At 40.7% G+C, this 19,057-nt stretch overlaps 1 protein-coding gene across 1 annotated transcript in view; it reads left to right on the forward strand.

Annotated features, from left to right (window-relative positions):
- Nucleotides 1-202: 202 nt before the first annotated feature.
- The window catches only part of FBXO33 (F-box protein 33), a 32,390-nt gene continuing 13,535 nt past the window's right edge, over nucleotides 203-19,057 (forward strand). Inside the window, exon 1 of the mRNA XM_011965618.1 lies at nucleotides 203-1,138. Coding sequence (XP_011821008.1) covers nucleotides 540-1,138 — 599 coding nt within the window. The 5' untranslated portion in view covers nucleotides 203-539. The remainder of the gene's footprint in view (nucleotides 1,139-19,057) is intronic.

Genomic DNA, 19,057 nt, shown 5'->3' on the forward strand with positions numbered 1-19,057 from the left:
AAGCCAGAGTACCGCCACCTCCATCCAGGAAGCGCCAAAATTCACCGACTTACGTATGTGACTGGGCGCAGCGGCCGCCCTAAGGCGTAAGGGGCGCCAAGTGCTGGTTCCACCCCGCCCAGTGCCGCCCCGCCCCGCGGCCTGCGTGCGTCAGAGATCACGTGCCACGTCTCCCGTCCCTACAGGCAATCGGGCGCTCCCCTCTTCCGGAAGTCGCGCCGGTGCGCGCCGGACTCCTCCCACCTGAGGCGACGTCAAGCTCAGCTCCTACCACTTCTCTGTCTCCCCCGACTGGCGCAGGGAGGGCTGCCTTTCCCTTACAGTATGCCTTGAGGCTTCCGGGCCACTGAACTTTAGGAGGGAGGGCATTGCAGTTATTCAGTGTGCCAGCCTCGGACGCACGTGAGTAGAGTTTGAGAGGACAGAGGCTGGCTCCGGCAGGCCACGCCCGCAGAGGCCTTTCCCCCTCTCCACAACTTGTGCTCTAGTTGGTTCCGCCGAGACCCACGACGGTTCCGCCCCCTTCTTCCTTGTCATTGATGTTGTTGTTCTTGTCAGTGCCGCAGCCCCGACCGCCGGGAGCTCGAACCCGAGCCGGGGCCGCCCGGGTGGCGCGGTGGCGGCGGCTGCGGCTGCAGCAGCTGCGACGGCTGCGGGGGCTGCTCCGGGTACTGCGGGGGCGGCCGGAAGCCGGCACCCGGCGACGGGGCCGGATGGCTCTGTGCGGGCAGGCGGCGGGCGCTGCGTCGCTGCCCAGCGAGCTGATCGTGCACATCTTCTCCTTTCTGCCGGCGCCCGACCGGCTGCGGGCCTCGGCCTCCTGCTCGCACTGGCGTGAGTGCCTCTTCTATCCGGCCCTCTGGCCCCAGCTCCGCATCTGCCTCCGCGTCTCGCCCGCGGAGCAGCCTCGGCTGGAATTCCTCATGCGCAAGTGCGGCTGGTTCGTGCGGGAGCTGCGTGTTGAATTCGCCGCGGAGAACTACCTGAGCGGCGGCGGCCCAGGAGACGGAGGTGGCGCGGACACCGGGACTGGAGGGGAGGAAGTCGAGGCCCTGCAGCTCTCTGCTCGTTGGCTGGAAGTGCTGCGCACCTACTTGGAGCTGGTGCTTTGCGTCCTGGTCAGCATCCGGAACAACAGGTAGGCATGTCGTGAGCCCCGCCCCGCCCTGTAACGGGGGTGGCTCCGTTCCCGCACCCCGACACAGATTCTGTGCGTAATACGCACCCGGCCAACTTCTGCGTTGCCTTCTTCAGTGACGGAGAGTGTTGGTTCTAACCAGGCGGTTTCCTTGAGCGGAAGGGCATAACGGGACTCATCACGATACTTTATAAACAGTGGTGGACTGGGTGTTTAACAGACACCACTTCTGGCGCCTTCTAGGCAGTCATTCATCCTCTCGGTGGCCGTGGGATGGAGCTGACAGGCGCCGTCATTTTTCATTTTATAGATGGGAGAGTTAAGGCTGGGAGGGTGAGGCCTGTGGGTGAGCCTTGGAAGAAACAAAACATACACATAACACGATTTTCTGACTCTGAATCTGTTAGAAATAGTTCGTTGTGGGGGAAGGAGTACTCATAGGACGCTGCCTAAAAGAAATTTTGTAACAGCCGTTTTCTTACCAGAAATAGTTTCGGCTAACTGAACAAGGCCGGAAGAGAAGGAGGAGTGTTTGTTAAAGGGATTGGGGAAGAAGTTGATCTTCAGGGTTGAAAGACCCTCCCCGTACACCCCCACACTCAACTTGTCCCCAGTAGTTCACTTAAAAGTAACAGTCGGGCGGAGGAGGGGGGCGGGCAGCGAGGGAGTTGGCCAGGGTCTGCAAAGGGTAAGCACATAACTCTTCTGGTTTTGCATCAGGACTTCCCTGTAATTCTGGAACCAACACCTTATGTTCTGACCCAGTATCCCTTCCAATCGTCATTTTTCTCCATCGCCACTTCCAAAACCCTATTAATTTAGATCTTCTGTATATGGATATTCTAAAGAACCTTAGAGTAAAACTCTTATTAGAAGAAAGTTTAGAAGTTCACAAAAGGAGCACCTTACATAGTAAAAACACTTCAGCAGTTTCACATTCACTGTGTTATTTGAGCCTCTCAGTGACACTGTAAGGCAGGGCAATGATTAATATCCCTGTTTTATAGAAAGGAAACTGACCCTTTATAGGATCAAGTGATTTGCACATTGCTGTACGACATTGGTTTTCTCCAAAAGTGTGTCCTTTTGCAGTAAATATACTGAACATTATGTTGAACAAGGTTAAAAGCAGTCCGTGGTTTAATGCTAGGAGATATATATTGATATATAGATATAAGGTTATATATATGTATATGCACCATTATTCTGTGTCTTAATCCAGAAGTCAAGAGATAAGCATATAGCTCCAAGTTGTATCTGGGATATGGCTCCATTATTCCAGTTGCCTGTGTGTGTTTCCCCAGCTTTTCACAAGACATTCCATTTCGTTACTTTGGTTTTATCTGGCAGGAGAGGCCATTGAAGCTAAAAACAGGTCTTGATTAGGTTAGAGACTTTCTCAGAGTTGAATGTATGGCTAGAGGACCAACTGACCTAAAAGTTGCGAAGTTGCAGTCAGTGAGCACTTACTAATGAGACCAAGGTTGAGGGTGAATTCAGTGAGTGAGTACCAATTAGATTTTTCTGTACTGAGATCAAATTGCATTTTTATGCAACCATCCAAACAATGTATGTGCCTTTGACCCAAGTAAGAACAAGCCTTGAGCAGTGTCTAGTTCCTTTTTAGTATTTTAATAACTGGTTGGTTGGATGGGTGGATAACACATAGGCAAAATGGAGGTATTTCACATCTTTGTAGCTTAATTCTCCTGTCCTTCTCTTCCTTACCCCTACAATTTTTATTAGCATCCCAATCTGCTTCTCTCTAAGGCCACCCATGCCTGCCTTTCTGGGTCAGCTATCGCTCCTATGCAAAAACATCACACCTGTCATCCCTAATTTTAAGGTTTGCTTGTCATCTACTATTAGCATGGTGCTGTATGTCGTGCTGCTTTGGTAGCATATTCATTCTGTGTGTCTCAAATTAAAGTGTAGTGTAATTGCATGTTGTTTGTACTAGTGATACATCAAAGAGTTTTTAAAAATTCTATTCATATGTTTGGAAATAAGTTAATCTCATCTTTATTGTTGAAAGTGTTTTGAGATACTCCAGTGATATTGGAAAAGTTAATATGAATATTAAATCCATAAATAGGACTAGTTTCCTTTAAATTTTAACAAATCCGAAAATGTTTTAAACCAGGTTGTTTATTCAGTGACTGGTAAAGCCTATTATTTCTTTCTATAATCCTTAAACTATAGACTTGGGACATTTGACATTGCTCTTTATATTCCGAGTTAAATTTACAATGGTTTTGCTTTATGATCTCTGCCATTCTATAAGTAGAAAAGAGGGGGTGTGAATCATACCAGATCATAAGCATTCTGCTTCCAGGCTTTGTGCTGAATTCCTTTATACAGTTCATACAATTCAGACTGTTATTTTGTTTTGTTCCAGTTATTTTCATGTCCCTCAGGAAAATAACTGAAAGTATAAACTTGAATTGTGGGAACTTTTCAAGGGTACTGATCTTCAGAGAGGACAATTGGTGTTTTGTTTTGCTTGATTCCCGGGTTATATATGTACATGTATTCTCACAGTGATTATAGTTGCCATACCTGTATCTTAGGTTTTAGGAACAACTAATAAGGATAAAGAAGGTGCAGAAGTGCCTCTTTGAGGGTAAAACACAGTCCTTCACGTTTCGGAAATTGCTTCTCTACAGGGCACTAGGATACCTGTCTTCTTCATGAAAAGTAAGAACAGAAAGGTAGTAAGTACTTATTCAACTGTATTTTAGGTCACATAGGCTGAATTTCTTCTGCAGTCATTCTATAAGAAATCGTACCTAGAAGTGCAAAACAACAAATCTATAAATGCATTTTTAGCATTTAAACCAGTTGTCAGGTTGAGTACTGCCCATTGAAATGCTGTATTTCAGACTCCTTAGGAAAAACGAGTTCATGGTGAGATTTATGATAATAGGTAATGGACTCAGTCACTAAAAATACCTGAACAATAGCCACAGGCACATTGTCTTCATCTGGTTTGTGCTTTTATGGGCTGTATAAATGTTTTACATAAACTCTTCTTGGGTGAAATGCTATTAGGGGTCACTACTTTTTTTTTTTTTTTTTTTTAAGAATTCGTGTTGTTGGCCAGGGGTGGTGGCTCACACCTGTAATGCCAGCACTTTGGGAGGCCGAGGCGGGTGGATCACTTGAGGTCGAGTTCAAACCAGCCTAGTCAACGTGGCAAAACCCCATCTCTATTAAAAATACAAAAATTAACCGGGTGTGGCAGTGCACACCTGTAATCCCAGCTACTCAGGAAGCTGAGGCAGTAGAATCGCTTGAACTCGGGAGGCGGAAGTTGCAGTGAGTGGAGATCATGCTAGTGCACCCCATCCTGGGTGACAGAGCCAGACTCCATCTCAAAAAATTTAAAAAAAAGAATGCATATTGTAACAGACCTGAGAAATTTTGTATAAGATTGATTTTCTTTTTAATATTCTGGGTATAGCTCTAACTGCTTGTATATAAATTGACCATTTCACGACTCTGTCTGCTTATATACCTTGTAAGTAAAACAGGATCTATTAATAATGCTTAGATTTGGGTCTTGTTGATTTAGCAGGCGCAGTGAAGGAGAATCTTACCTTTGTGTTGTTTCCTACCAGGAAACAATAATAAAACCATTTAAAAATATTCTGAGACAGAATCTTGCTCTGTGACTCAGGATGGAGCAATCATGATCATAGCTCGGAGCAATCATGATCATAGCTCACTGCAGCCTCAAATGCCTGGGCTCAAATGATCCACCCACCCCAGCCTCCTTAGTAGCTAGGACTACAGGCATGCACCACTATGCCTGGCTGGTATATTTTTTTTTAATTTTGTGTAAAGACAGGGTCTCACTGTGTTGCCCAGGCTGGTCTGTAATGCCTGACCTCATATGATCAACCCACTTCTGCCTCCCAGATTGCAGGTGTTATCCCCTGTGCCCTGCCTAAAAATGCATTTTAAAATGAGTTAAAAATTCTTTGGACATTTCAGATTACTACCTAAGATGGTAGAAAATGCCTTGAAGGTGTTATCTCCAACAATTTTTAGCCTTATTTTTCTTGAAATATTTCTCCTGTGGTAGCATAATAAATATGTATAACAATGTTTCATTTCTGAGAGCTTACTTTGTTTCATTATTTACTTTAAAAAGCCGATTTACAGAATAAATATATTAAAATATACTGGCCCTGTGACCAATCTGCCCTGCTCAAGAATTAGTTTCCTGTAGCACTGCATTCCCAGCAGACTCCTTACCTAAAAACTGACAAAAAGTTTCCTTAGGGATAGCCTCAAAGTTATTGAGAAGGAAGGCTAAAGAAACTAACCTCCTGGAAGGCTGTTTTGAGAGGTTTTAGGACTTTTTATTCCACAGCTGTATTGGCAACTGATAGATGGAATAGGTTAAAACTCAAGGGAAAAAAAAGTTAAAATTTTTTGACTGTGTTAAATGAGGCTGTTAAGCAACTTTTGAGTGGAATGATTAAACATCTCCATTTTAATTTGTTAGTTCTGAGGCAGCCTTGGGAGAGTTCACCAAACTCGATCAGTTTATTTAGGAGCTAAAATGATAGTTGTAGAAAATCTATGGTTTTTTTCCTCCAATTATTGAGAGCGTACTGTGTGCCAAGCAGGGAAGACATGCTTCCTGTTCTCATAGAGTCATTCTAAAGGAGGAAGAAAGAAAGAAACAAGTAGACAAAAGAAAGAAAGATTATTTCAGGTTGTGAAAATAAAATCTGAAAATAAAACAGAAGGATGTAATAGTGACTAGGTGGCAACATTAGGTAAAGTGTCAGGGGAAACCTTTTTTGAGAAGGATATTTGAGCTGCAACATGAGTGACAAGAGTTGCCCATCTGAAGATCTGAGCAAATAGCATTCCACACACAAGAAACAGTAAGCACGAAGGTCTTTAGCCAGACAAATCTTTGGTCTGTTCGAGCAGTAGAAAAGAAAGTGTGAGAGGGCTGTGGCAAGTGAGAATGAAAATGGTGCCATGATGAGTTCTGAGAAGCAGAAGGAAGGAAGGATTGGGTTTAGGTAGGCTTATTTAATGAAGTTTGGAATATATTCTAAGCATAGAAGAAGTCACTGAAAAAAATTTTAAGGACAAGAATAATGTGATATCATTTGTATTTTAAGACAATCACCCTGGCCATTTTATGAGCGACTTAAGGACCAAGAGAGAAAGTAGGGAGACAGGTTGGGAAGCTTTTGCTGTAATCTAAGCAAGAGATGATGGTAGCTTGAACTACAGTGGAGACAGGAGAGATGAAAAAAAGCGGATGGATTTTGGAAGTATAGCCCAGAGTACTTAACAGTTGGATATGAGTAGTAAAAGAAAAGGAAAAAACAATATTTTTTCATCATTTCTTTCTCACTCGATTTTCTTGTCCTTATTACTGTTAAAATTATCTTTTAATAGCGTGTTAAATAACAACCTTAAGTGTTCGTTTTATTTAAATATACCTTTTGTGTGTAATCTTTGGGATTTGGGGATGGTAGTTATTCTTAGATTGGGGAATGGCAATTCTGAGATGGAATTGTAAGTTCTGAGAAATAACTTCTGGTTAACGGGTCCTAATAAAGCTAATAAGGAATACTGTTGTAGGCCAGTGACTTATTTCTAGATTCTAATGTTATACTGTCAGATATGGCAGCCAGTAGCTACAGATAGCTATTTAAATTTTAAATAAATAAAATTAAAGATCCCATTAGTTGCACTAGCCACATTTCGAGTGCTCAGTAGTCACATGTGGCTAGTGACTAGTATATTGTACAACATAGAATAGAACACTTCCATCCATAGAAAACTCTACTGGACAACACATCTCTAAATTATTTGTGTTCATTTGATTTGGCTATGAGCATTAGCATTTGTGAGGAAAGGAAATAATGTTATTAAAAGAGTATAATGTGGATGTTAAAACATGATACTGAAAGTGGACTAAGGAGAATAGAACCAGCCTGAGATAATTTCATGCAATGATGGGGGATTATTTTAGCTTTTATTAATTTAAAAAAGGAAAAAAAAATATGTCATGATCTCTTTTATGGCATTGGAAAAGATTTTAATGTTTTTAAGAGCATCTTTTTAAAGAACCATGTTCTTTTATGTTTCCATAACTTAATTCTTCTTAGCTGTAATAACTCTAAGGTGGCTGCAGTTTGCATTTTTCTATTGTTCCTATGTATTAAAGAAATAATTTTGGATCCTCTGGAATGAAAAGAAACTTACCAACATTTACTACCGTAGATGAAGTTCCCCAATTCTGACCCACAGAAGAGAGAACAAGGTCATCAGGTCTGAAATCTCAAGCGTTGGGTCACAATTGTGCTAAACAGTCCCAACAGGAGTCCGAGACGAAGAATAAGACAATAAAAAATTGTGATGGTTGTTTAATTCATAAGGAAATTCTTGTGCAGCACAGAAAATAAGATATCTCGTTTCAGTGGAATTTTAATAAACTTTTTTTTGAGATGGAGTCTCACTGTCACCAGGCTAGAGTGCGGTGGCACGATCTCGGCTCACGTCCACCTCCCACTCCCAGGTTGAAGTGATTCTCCTGCCTCAGCCTCCCAAGTGGCGGGGATTACAGGCACGCGCCACCACGCCCAGCTAATTTTTGTATTTTTAGTAGAGATGGGGTTTCACCATATTGGCCAGGATGGTCTCTATCTACCAAACTCATGATCGGCCTGCCTTGGCCTCCCAAAGTGCTGGGATTACAGGCCTGAGTCACCACACCCAGCCTTAACATACAGACTTAAGTTGTTTGTTTCTATTTTCTGTTTCTACAGCTAATTTGACTTAGCTATATTAACTCTAATATAAGGTAGCTGCATTTTTCGGTTTTCCGCTGGTACTATATACTACATCAAAGAAATAATTGAGAAGGGGATTTTTAGTTTTCTGGGAAAATATATTGTTTTAGAGGGATTCCTTATGTATAATGTAACTGAAAACTGGTCTGCCCCCTAAATTTGTGATGTGTAAGATGTAGCTAAATAGACTAATTTTTGTTGTGAACTAAGGTAAATATACTATTCAACAAATATTTTTGAATGCCAGACCCTGTTTTAGTATTTGGAGATATAGCGATAATCAAAAGGCCCTGCCATCATAGAGCTTTTTCTTATGGAAAAGAAGACAGAAAACACATTAAGTGAAATTATAGTATCTCAGTTGGTAATATATGCTACAAAGAAATATAAAGCAGTGAAGGGAGATGGGAATGGTGGACTTAGGAGTGTTGCTATTTAAAATAGGGAAGCTAAAGAGGGTCTCAACTGCTGAAGTGGTATTTGAAGGCAGGGAGGGAGCAAGCCGTGTGTCTCTTTGGAGCAAGTGATTCCAGACAGAAGTAGCACTAAGTGGAGTAGCTCTGTAGTGGAAGTACGACTGGCATGTTTTAAAGACAGCATGGTGAAAACCATTATCCTAAGCTAACACAGAAACAGAAAACCAAATACCACACGTTCTCACTTACAAGTAGGAGCTAAACACTGAGTACACATAGTTATAAAAATAGGAACGGTAGACACTGGGGAATACAGGAGTGGAGAGGGAGGCAGCAGGGTAACAGTTGGATACTATGCTCACTACCTGGGTGATGGATTCAATTTTACCTCAGACCTCAGCATTACACAATATACCTTTGTAACAAACCTGTACATGTACCCCCTGATTCTAAAATAAAAGTTGTTGTAATTTTTTAAAGAGAAATAGAACATTGCTAGAGCCCTAGAAGTTCCCTTTGTGCCCCCTACCAGTTACCACTCCCTTACTTCAAAGGTAGCCATTATCCTGACTTCTAACACTGTGGGTTAGTTTTACCTGTTTTTGGACTTCATATAAGTGAGATTATACAGTATGTTATCTTTAGAGTCTGACCTCTTTTGCTCAATGTTGTATGTCTGAGACCTCAAAATAATAGTTGTTCATTAATTTTTATTGATGAGTAGACCGTAATTTATTGTATTGCTGATGGACATATGAATTGTTCCCAGTTTTTGTAGATCATTGCTGCTATCTATATACATACTTGTGTACTTCTTTTTAGTGCATTAATGTAGTCATTCATATTGGACTTATAACTAGGAATGAAATTTCTGGATCCTAACATATACATATGCTCAGCTTTAGTAGAAATAACCGAAAAACTTTTCAAAATGAGTTGTCTATTTGATACTCTCATCAGTAATATATATGAGTTCCAGTTTTTCCAGTCTTGCTAACGTGTTAGCAAGTGTCAGTGTTTTTAATTTCAAGTGTATTACATTGTACTTTTAATTTGTATTTTTCCGGTAACTTTTTATATGTCCTAAATGAGTCCTTTGATAGTTGTAGTTATTACAAAATTCTGTCTTTAATTATATTAAGCTCTTTTTTTTTTTTTTTTTTTTTTCTGAGATGGGATCTCACTCTGTCACCCAGGCTGGAGTGCAATGCTGTGGTCTCGGCTCACTGCAACCTCCGCTTCCCAGGTTTAAGTAATTGTCCTGCCTCATCCTCCCAAGTAACTGGGACTGTAGGCATGTGCCACCACACCCAGCTAATTTTTGTATTTTTAGTGGAGACAGGGTTTCACTATGTTGGCCAGGCTGGTCTCAAACTCCTGACCTTGTAGTCCACCCGCCTCGGCTTCCCAAAGTGCTAGGATTACAGGCGTGAGCCACCACGCAAGCCTTAAGCATTTTTTAATATTTAGAAGTTCTTAATTTTAAAAATTCCAGTTTATCATTTTGTTCCTTTATTGGTAGAGATTTTTGTGTTCTATTGAAATAAAAACTTTGTTAGAAAAATATCTGCAAAGTCAAAAAGATATTCTCTTATGTCACCATTTAGAAGCTTCATTGTTTTACACTCTACCTGGTAATAAATTCTTATGAAGGGTGAAAAAAGAAAAAGACACAGCACGGAAAGCAATGAAATATCGAAGAGGTCAGCCAGGTAAGGGGGAAGGTGATATGGAAATCTGTAGGTATTTGTGAGACTCTTGTAAGGACTTTGACTTATACTCTTAGATGAGGTGCCATCAGAGGGTTTTGAGCCAAGACAGTGATGTGATCTGACGTTTCAAAAGGATCAGTCTGTCTATAATGTGTTAGGAATAGCTTGTAGTAGGGCAAGAGTGGAAGCAATAAGCAGAGTTAGGAGATTGTTGCAGTAATCCAGGCAAGAAGTAATGGTGGCTTAGACCAGGGTGTGAGCAACAGAAATCATGAGTAGTCTGATTCTGTACTTACTTTGTTTTTTGTTTTATTATTTTATTGGAGATAGAGTCTAGCTCTGTCGCCCAGGCTGGAACACAGTGGCGCAATATTGGCTCACTGCAACCTCCGCCTCCCGGGTTCAAGCAATTCTCCTGCCTCAGTCTCCTGAGTAGCTGAGACTACAGGCGCATGTCACCAAGGCCGACTAATTTTTGTGTTTTTAGTAAAGACAGAGTTTCACCATGTTGCCGAGGGCGATCTCGAACTCCTGAGCTCAGGCAGTCCACCTGCCTCAGCCTCGCGAAGTGCGGAGATTACAGGCGTGAGCCACTGTGCCTGGTCTGTATTTATTTTTAGCTGGAGGTTTTCTAGAAGTGGAATAAAGTACAAAAAGTTAGATATGATGTTCTAACATTACAATGCCCTTCTAGTTGCTTTTCCCTAAATACATCTAAAAATATTGTTCTGCTTTTTGGTTGTTCTTACTCGTGTGTGTTTGTGTGTGTGTGTGTGTGTGTGAGATTTGTACTCAAAAAAAAGCTAGGGTTTAGATACAGTTTATTATCTGAAAACATAACTTACTTTGGTGTTTAACTCCTTTACCACCAAGCACTTGTACAGCAGTGCTCTGTTCATATCATGTTATATAAATTTGGCTTAGTCTGTGTAATTGCCCCCAGAAACTTCCTGGTCTTCGTTACTGTGGTCACCTGAAATTTTCATTTTTCTTCTTTTTTCTCTTTCACTTTTCTGCTTCATATAAACTCATGACTCCCTGAAATTTGCCTAGGTCTAACCTTCATATTAGCTGTGGACTCATATGAAGTCCATATGTGGTAGGGCTGAGCAGAAAGGAAGAAGCCGATGGTATTCCCTATGTGGATTTTTTCCTCTCTTTGCATCCAAATCAGTGGTCTAATCACCTGTGACACTAGACCAAGGTAATTATGTTTTTCCATGCAGATGCTCATCACGTGTACTCCTTAAGTTAAACCAAAAAAAGGGAGGAAATAAGGGCCAGAGTTGGGCTACCTTTTAATCTGGTTTGTTACTCAACTGTTGCTGGTAACTTCAAAAATGAAACCTACTTTTCAAAACCTCAAAAGGACAATTTTTGTTCAAGGAAAAGAAGAGGAAACATAGTAACCTGAGGCAAGAGTCTTTGATCTTAACCCCACCTTCTCAAGCCACCCACCTTCATACCAATGTCCTGTTAGAATCCACACCTAGACCACAGGAGTCACCACCAGGGTCACAGGGCTGGGTAATGCCCATTCATAGTGCCATGCTTCAGAGGGCTGAGTGGATGTGTTCTTGACATCCCCTAAAATCCTAAGCTAGCTTTCCTATATTAACAGCAGTATTCAGCAACTCTAGGAGTTAGGCTTCTTTATTATTTCTATTTTACAGATGGTAAAACTGAAGCACAGAGTAATTAAGTGAAATTATTAGGGTTACACAATTAGAGAAGTGACTGCCTTGTTTTCTAATTTTACTTGTGAAATTTTTAAGACACACAAAAACTAGACACATGAACCCCCATTAATACCATCACCCAGATTCAGTAATTTGAAGATTTTACCACGTTTGCTTGCTTGCCTTTTTTTTTTTTTTAGACGGAATTTCGCTCTGTTCCCCAGGCTGGAGTACAGTGGTGCAATCTCGGCTCACTGCAAGCTCTACCTCCTGGGTTCACACCATTCTCCTGCCTCAGCCTCCTGAGTAGCTGGGACTACAGGCGCCTGCCACCATGCCCAGCTAATTTTTTGTATTTTCATTAGAGACAGAGTTTCACTGTGTTAGCCAGGTTGGTCTCGATCTCCTGACCTCGTGATCCGCCCGCCTCGGCCTCCCAAAGTGCTGGGATTACAGGCGTGAGCCACGGCGCCCAGCCGCTTTCTTGTTTACTGAAGTATTTTAAAGCAAATCCCAGATATCATTGCCATATTACCTTACTAAAGTATGCAGGTCTGAAAATTATGTCCATTCTATGTAATGGACATTTCTGCAATACCATTGATACCCTAACAGAGTTATCAGTAATTCCTTGGTATCATCTAATTTTTAAAAACAAGCTTGTTTTTAAAACCTTTATTTCTATTCCAAGAATCTAATAAGCCCACAGATATTTAGAACTTAACCACCATAACTTTTCATGTCATTGGCACACAATATGCATATTTTAGTAATTAAATAAGCAAATTGTAGGAGAGCGGTGTGTAGGCTGTTTCTAAGTTATAAGTGCTTAAGGATGTGCTTTAGCTCTAGATCTGGAACTCATTACTTTAAAATACTGTTAAAGAAGGACAAAATTAAGTAGAAGAAATTCATTCTCTTTTGATGATAGTATATGGCCTTTTGCATGCTTTAGAAAGATTATCAAGCACTGTTTATGACTTTGTGATATTTCACAACACATTTTAGGATTTACATAGGGACTAGTAAATAGGTTATAGCCTATCAGTATTACCATGGGAATCAAAGTACATTGAAGAAACTTTCCAGCCAACTGTAATATTTTTCCAGTGTTTTTTGTTACATGTCTTTTTAAGCAAGTGTTATTTGTGACATTCTGCAGGAAATAACCCTGTTGATTTCTTTAGTTCACTTGCTATTCAACAATAAATAAATGAATGAGTAAATAATTTAAACCCAGGTTACTGAGTTCACCTTAATTAAAAGGATTATGTAGCATAATTCCCTTATTTATTACTGGTATAGTCTCCTGGCCTCAAAATGAGGCATCTGTTTATTACCACAGCCCAGTAGGTTCTGTTCCAGTATTGCTGCCTAGATGTTCTTTTCAGTCTCTTTTTTACCATCTGAAACAGTGAGCCACTTGGAGGCTACATGCAGTTTTCGTGGCTTTACCATGTGGTCTATAATCTAGTTTCAACACCATACGTTTGAAAGCTGCCCTTGAGTTGTCATTTTTTTTTGTTTTTTCTAACTTTTAAATTATTGTTTTCCATAGCACTTAATAAATTTTCATTTTGAATTGAAAAATAAGTACCTAAAAGTGTTTTTTGCAAATGTTCATCCTATACTGCTCTAAAATATGTGAGTTATAATTTTTCCTATCACTTGAATAAAACCATTGTATTCAAGCACCTGGTTTAATTATAAGAAGCATCACTAAGTGGAAATTAAAACCTCAGTTCTCTACCTTGCTGTACTTTAACTAGTGTTGTAGTCTGAAACAGGTCACTTCCATTTCTTTGTCTACAACAGGAGAGGAATTAATTTGATAATCCCACAAATCTTCTGGCTTTAAAAGTATATCTCTCATTACATATGTAGGAAAAGTTTGTGCATGTGTTGTGTACCATACTGTAAAGGGATTATTACCATTTTGTTGCTGCAATGAGAATTTTTTTCAGTTTCCTTTGAATGGCATATTTCTTTTTTTTTTTTTTTTGAGACAGAGTCTCGCTCTGTCGCCCAGGCTGGAGTGCAGTGGCCAGATCTCACCTCACTGCAAGCGCCGCCTCCCAGGTTTACGCCATTCTCCTGCCTCAGCCTCCCGAGTAGCTGGGACTACAGGCGCCCGCCACCTCGCCCGGCTAGTTTTTTGTATTTTTTAGTAGAGACGGGGTTTCACCGTGTTAGCCAGGATGGTCTCGATCTCCTGACCTCGTGATCCGCCCGTCTCGGCCTCCCAAAGTGCTGGCATTACAGGCCTGAGCCACCGCGCCCGGCCTGAATGGCATATTTCTAACACTGCTAGAACATTTTTAAATTATTGTATTGCTGGAACTATTCCAGAGAGAATCTTTACATTAACTTGTTAAGTTTTACTGTAATGCAGTTTCTTAATTTTTTTAATGATTTTAAAGTAAATTAAGTTCTTATGAACTTAGAGGCTCTGTAAATCAAATTTAACATTTTTTTCTGAATTCTTAAGTAATGTGTGCTTATAATAATAGAGAGCTTGAAAATTACAAAGAAAAAAAAAGTCCACCAGATATGATCACTGGTAAAATGTGATGCATCCTTCTGCAAAATTGGAATAACAGTCTGTGTATGGTTTTATTCCTTTTTTCATTGATTAGATCATGCATTTTTTCACATAATTAAAAATCCTGTCATGAGGGCAAGCTGACAGAGGGTAGGAAGTCCTAGCCTTTGCTCTCCCATAGAAACATCAAGATAACAATACTTGGGCCAGGCATGGTGGCTCACACCTGTAATCCCAGCACTTTGGGAGGCCAAGGCAGGTGGATCACAAGGTCAGGAGTTCAAGACCAGCCTGGCCAACTTGGTGAAACCCCATTTCTACTAAAAGTACAAAAATTAGCCGGGCATAGTGGTGCATGCCTGTAGTCCCAGCTACTTGGGAGGCTGAGGCAGAATTGCTTGAACCCGGGATGTGGAGGTTACAGTGAGCCAGGGTCGTGCCATTGCACTCCAGCCTGGGCAACAGAGCAAGACTCCGTTTCAAAAAAATAAATAACAACACTCCTACTAAAATATCTTTATAAGAAATGCAGAATCCATTTAATAAGTTGTAGCACCCCAGCCACATACGTAACTGAGAAAATCCACACCATGATAGGTAAGGAGAGCAAATTCACTTTGCCCACATCAGCTTCTCCCCCAGACTAGCTTAGTTCAGAGCCAAGAGGATCACCCATGATTTCTCCCACATTGGGAAAGGAAAGAATGGAGCGTGCACTTGGCCATCTGGCCTCCTGGCATCTTAGTGCATTCTTGCCAATTTCTGTCTCACCTCATATCCGGTGCTGAAAAACTGATAGCGCCCAGATGCCTGGAACAACTGAGAAGGAAAGAAGGGTGAATGGCCTCTACAGCTGGCACTGTTCTGCAAGTTTGGGAAAAGGCTCAGAACAGAGTCTTTCCCTTTAGGAGGGAAATGAAGGGAGCCTTGTCTCTAGCCTTTCAGTATGGTATGCAAAGGGCTGATTTCCATCTCAGTTCATGCCACGTACTAAAGGACTGGCAGAGCCTGGATGCCTGTGACAGCTAGGAATAAAGGGAAATGGGTGGGTGTCCCCTACAGCAAACAGTACTCTGTGAGACTGGAAAAAGTACTGTTTCTTCAAAGTCACAGACAACAATGCAGCCATACAATAAACATGGAAAATCAAGAAAACATGACACAATCTAAGGAAGAAAATAGTTCTTTAGTAACCAATTAAAAAAAAGTGGATGTATTAATTACCTACAAAGAATTTACATTAATCCTGTTAAAGAAGCTCACTGAGTTACATGAAAACACTGGTAGGAAACTAAATTAAATCAGGAAAAGAATACATGAGCAAAGTAAGGATGTTAACAAAGAAACAATTAAAAAGAAACAAAAAAAAGAAAGAATACAGTAACTGAACTGAAAAATTCACTACAGGAGTTCAACAAGCAGCTGACTTGATCAAGCAGAAGAAAGAATCAGTGAACTTGAAAACAGATCATTTGAAATTATCAAGGTAGCAGAACAAAATAAAAAGAATGAAAAGGAGTGAAGCTATAGAACTCAATCAAGCAAAGATAAGCAATGGACGTCACAGAAGTAGAAAAGGAGCAGACAGCTGTTTCAAGAAACAATGAGTGAAAATTTCCCAAATCTGGTGAGGGAAATGTGAAGGTCAAAGAATACCAAACAGGATGAAACCAACACATATTATAATCAAATTGTCAAAAATCAAAGACAAAAAGTAAGTGAGATAAGTGCTGAAAGAAAAGAAAAAAAAAACTGTCAACCAAAAATAGTATGCCTAGCAAAGCTATCCCCCAAAAATGGAGAGAAAGATTTTACCAGATAAACAAAAGCTAAAGGAGTTTATCATTACTAGAACTGCCTTACAAGAAATACCAATGGGAGTTCTTCAATATGAAACAGAGGAACAATAAATAACACAAAGCACATGACAGTAAAAAACTCACTAGTGAATACATAAACAAATAGAAAATACTCTAACGTTGTACTACTGATTAATAAATCACTGTAACTCTGGTATAAATGTTAAAAGCCAACAGGATTAGGCCGGACACCATGGCTCACACCTGTAATCCCAGCACTTTGGGAGGCCAAAGCAGGCGAATCACCTAAGGTCAGGAGTTCAAGACCAGCCTGGCCAACATAGTGAAACCTTGTCTCTACTAAAAATACAAAAACTAGTCGGGCATGGTAGCGGGTACCTGTAAACCCAGCTACTTGGGAGACTGAGGCAGGAGAATCACTTGAACCTGGGAGGCAGAGGTTGCAGTGAGCCGAGATCATGCCACTGCCCTCCAGCCTGGGCAACAGAGCAAGACTCTGTCTCAAAAAAAGAAAAAGCCAACAGTATGAAGAATAACTCCTATAATTAATTGGTGGATATGTAATATTAAAATATGTAAATTAGAACATCAATAGCAAAATATGCAGGAGTAAATATGTACAGTTTTTGCATACAATTATATTGTTATCTTAAAATGCACTATTATATGTATAAGATCATTTATGTAAGCTGGATGGTAATCATAAAGCAAAAACATGTACAGGCATACCTTGTTTTATTATGCTTCACTTTATTGCACTTCACAGGTATTGTGTTTTTTGTTTTTTACAAATTAAGGTTGTGGCAACCCTGCATCAAGCAACTATATTGGCACCATTTGTCCAGTATCATGTGCTCACATTGTGTTTCTTATTATACCTTTGTTGTTGTCGTTGTTGTCGTCGTCGTCGTCATTGTCGTCATTTTTTAGAAACAGTGTCTTACTCTGACACCCAGGCTGGAGTGCAGTGGCATGATCATGGCTAATGGCAACCTCAACTCCTGGGCTAAAGAGATCCTCACCTTGGCTTCCCAGAGTGCTTGGATTACAGGTGTAAGCCACCACACTGAGCCCACTCTTGTTATATCTGATGTGATCTATTGTCAGTAATCTTTGATGTTACTATTGTAATCATTTTGGCACCCCACGAACCACACCTATAGAAAATATCTAATTTAATTATAAATTTTGTGTGTGTTCTGACTACTGACCGGCCCTTCCCCCATTTCTTGCCCTCACATTGAGCCGCCCAAATCCCTAAGACAATAATATTGAAATTAGGCCAGTTGGCCATTCACAGTTGCCCACACCTGTAATCTCAGCAGCAGGAAGATCACTTGAACACAGGAGTTCAAGACCAGCCTGGGGAACATAGACCCCCATTCCTACATAATATTTTAAAATTAGCTGGGCATAGTGGTGTGCACCTGTGTTCCCATCTACTTGGGAGGCTGAGGTGGGAAGATCACTTGAACCTGGGAAATCAGGGCTGCAGTGAGCTGTGATTACACCACTGCACTGCAGCCTGGGCAACAGAGCAAGACCCTGTCTCAGAAAAGAAAGAAAAAATTAGGCCTATTAGTAACTCTACAATGACCTCTAATTGCTAAGTGAAAGGAAGAGTCCCACGTCTCTCACTCCAAGTCAAAAGCTAGAAATGATTAAGCTTCATAAGGAAGGCATTTCAAGAGCCCAGATAGGCCAAAAACTAGGCCTCTTGTACCAAACAGGCAAGTTGTGAATGCAAAGAAAAAGTTTTTGAAAGAAAGTCTAAGTGCTACTCCATCTATCACATGAGTGATAAGAAAGGGAAATGGCCTTATTGCTAATAAAGTGTTGGTGGTCTGGATAGAAGATGAAACTAGCCACAACATTCCCTTAATCCAAAGTCTAATCCAGAGCAAGCCTCTAATGCTGTTCAAGTCTATGAAGGCTGAGAGAGGTAAGGAAGCTGCAGGAGAAAAAGCTTGAAACTAGTAGAGGTTGGTTCATGAGGTTTAAAGAAAAAAGTTATCTCCACAAAAATGTAAGCTGAGTCAGCAGGTGCTGTCATGGAAGCTGCAGAAGATCTAGCTAAGGTCATTGATGAATGTGGTTACAGTAAACAACAGATTTTTCAGTGTAGATAAAACAGCCTTCTATTGCAAGAAGATACCATCTAGGACTTTGATAGCTAGAGACAAGCGAATACCTGACTTTAAAGCGTCAAAAGACAGGCTGACTCTCGTTAGAGGTTAATGCATCTGGTCACTTTAAGTTGAGGCCAATGCTCATTTGCTATTCTAAAAATCCTAGGGCCCTTAAGAATTATGCTAAATCTACTCTGCCTGTGCTCCATAAGTGGAACAACAAAGCATGGATGATAGCACATCTGTATACAGCATAATTTACTGACTATTTTAAGCCCATTGTGGAGAGGTACTGCTTACAAAAAGGTTCCTTTTGAAATTACATCTCATTGACAACGTACATGGTCACTCAAGAGCTCTGATGCAGATGAACCAGGAGATTCATGTTGTTTTCATGCTTGCGGACACAACATCTGTTCTTCAGTCCGTGGATCCAAGAGTAATTTTGACTTTCAAGTCTTATTATTTAAGGAATACATTTTATAAGATTATAGCTGCCATAGATAGTGATTTCTCTGGTAGATTTGGGAAAAGTAAACTGAGGATTCACCCATTCTAGATGCCATTCAGAACATTCATGATTCATGGGAGGAGATCAAAATATGAACATTAACAGGACTTTGTAAGAGGTTGAATTCCAGCACTCATGGATCATTTGAGGGGTCAAGACTTCAGTGGAGGAAGTCACTGTAGATGTGGTAAAAACTGCAAGAGAACTAGAATTGGAAGTGGAGCCTGAAGGTTTGACTAAATTGCTGCAATCTCATCATAAAACTGGAATGCATGAGAAG

Source organism: Mandrillus leucophaeus, unplaced genomic scaffold, assembly GCF_000951045.1.
Source record: "Mandrillus leucophaeus isolate KB7577 unplaced genomic scaffold, Mleu.le_1.0 Scaffold730, whole genome shotgun sequence".
NCBI classification, from domain to species: Eukaryota; Metazoa; Chordata; class Mammalia; order Primates; family Cercopithecidae; genus Mandrillus; species Mandrillus leucophaeus.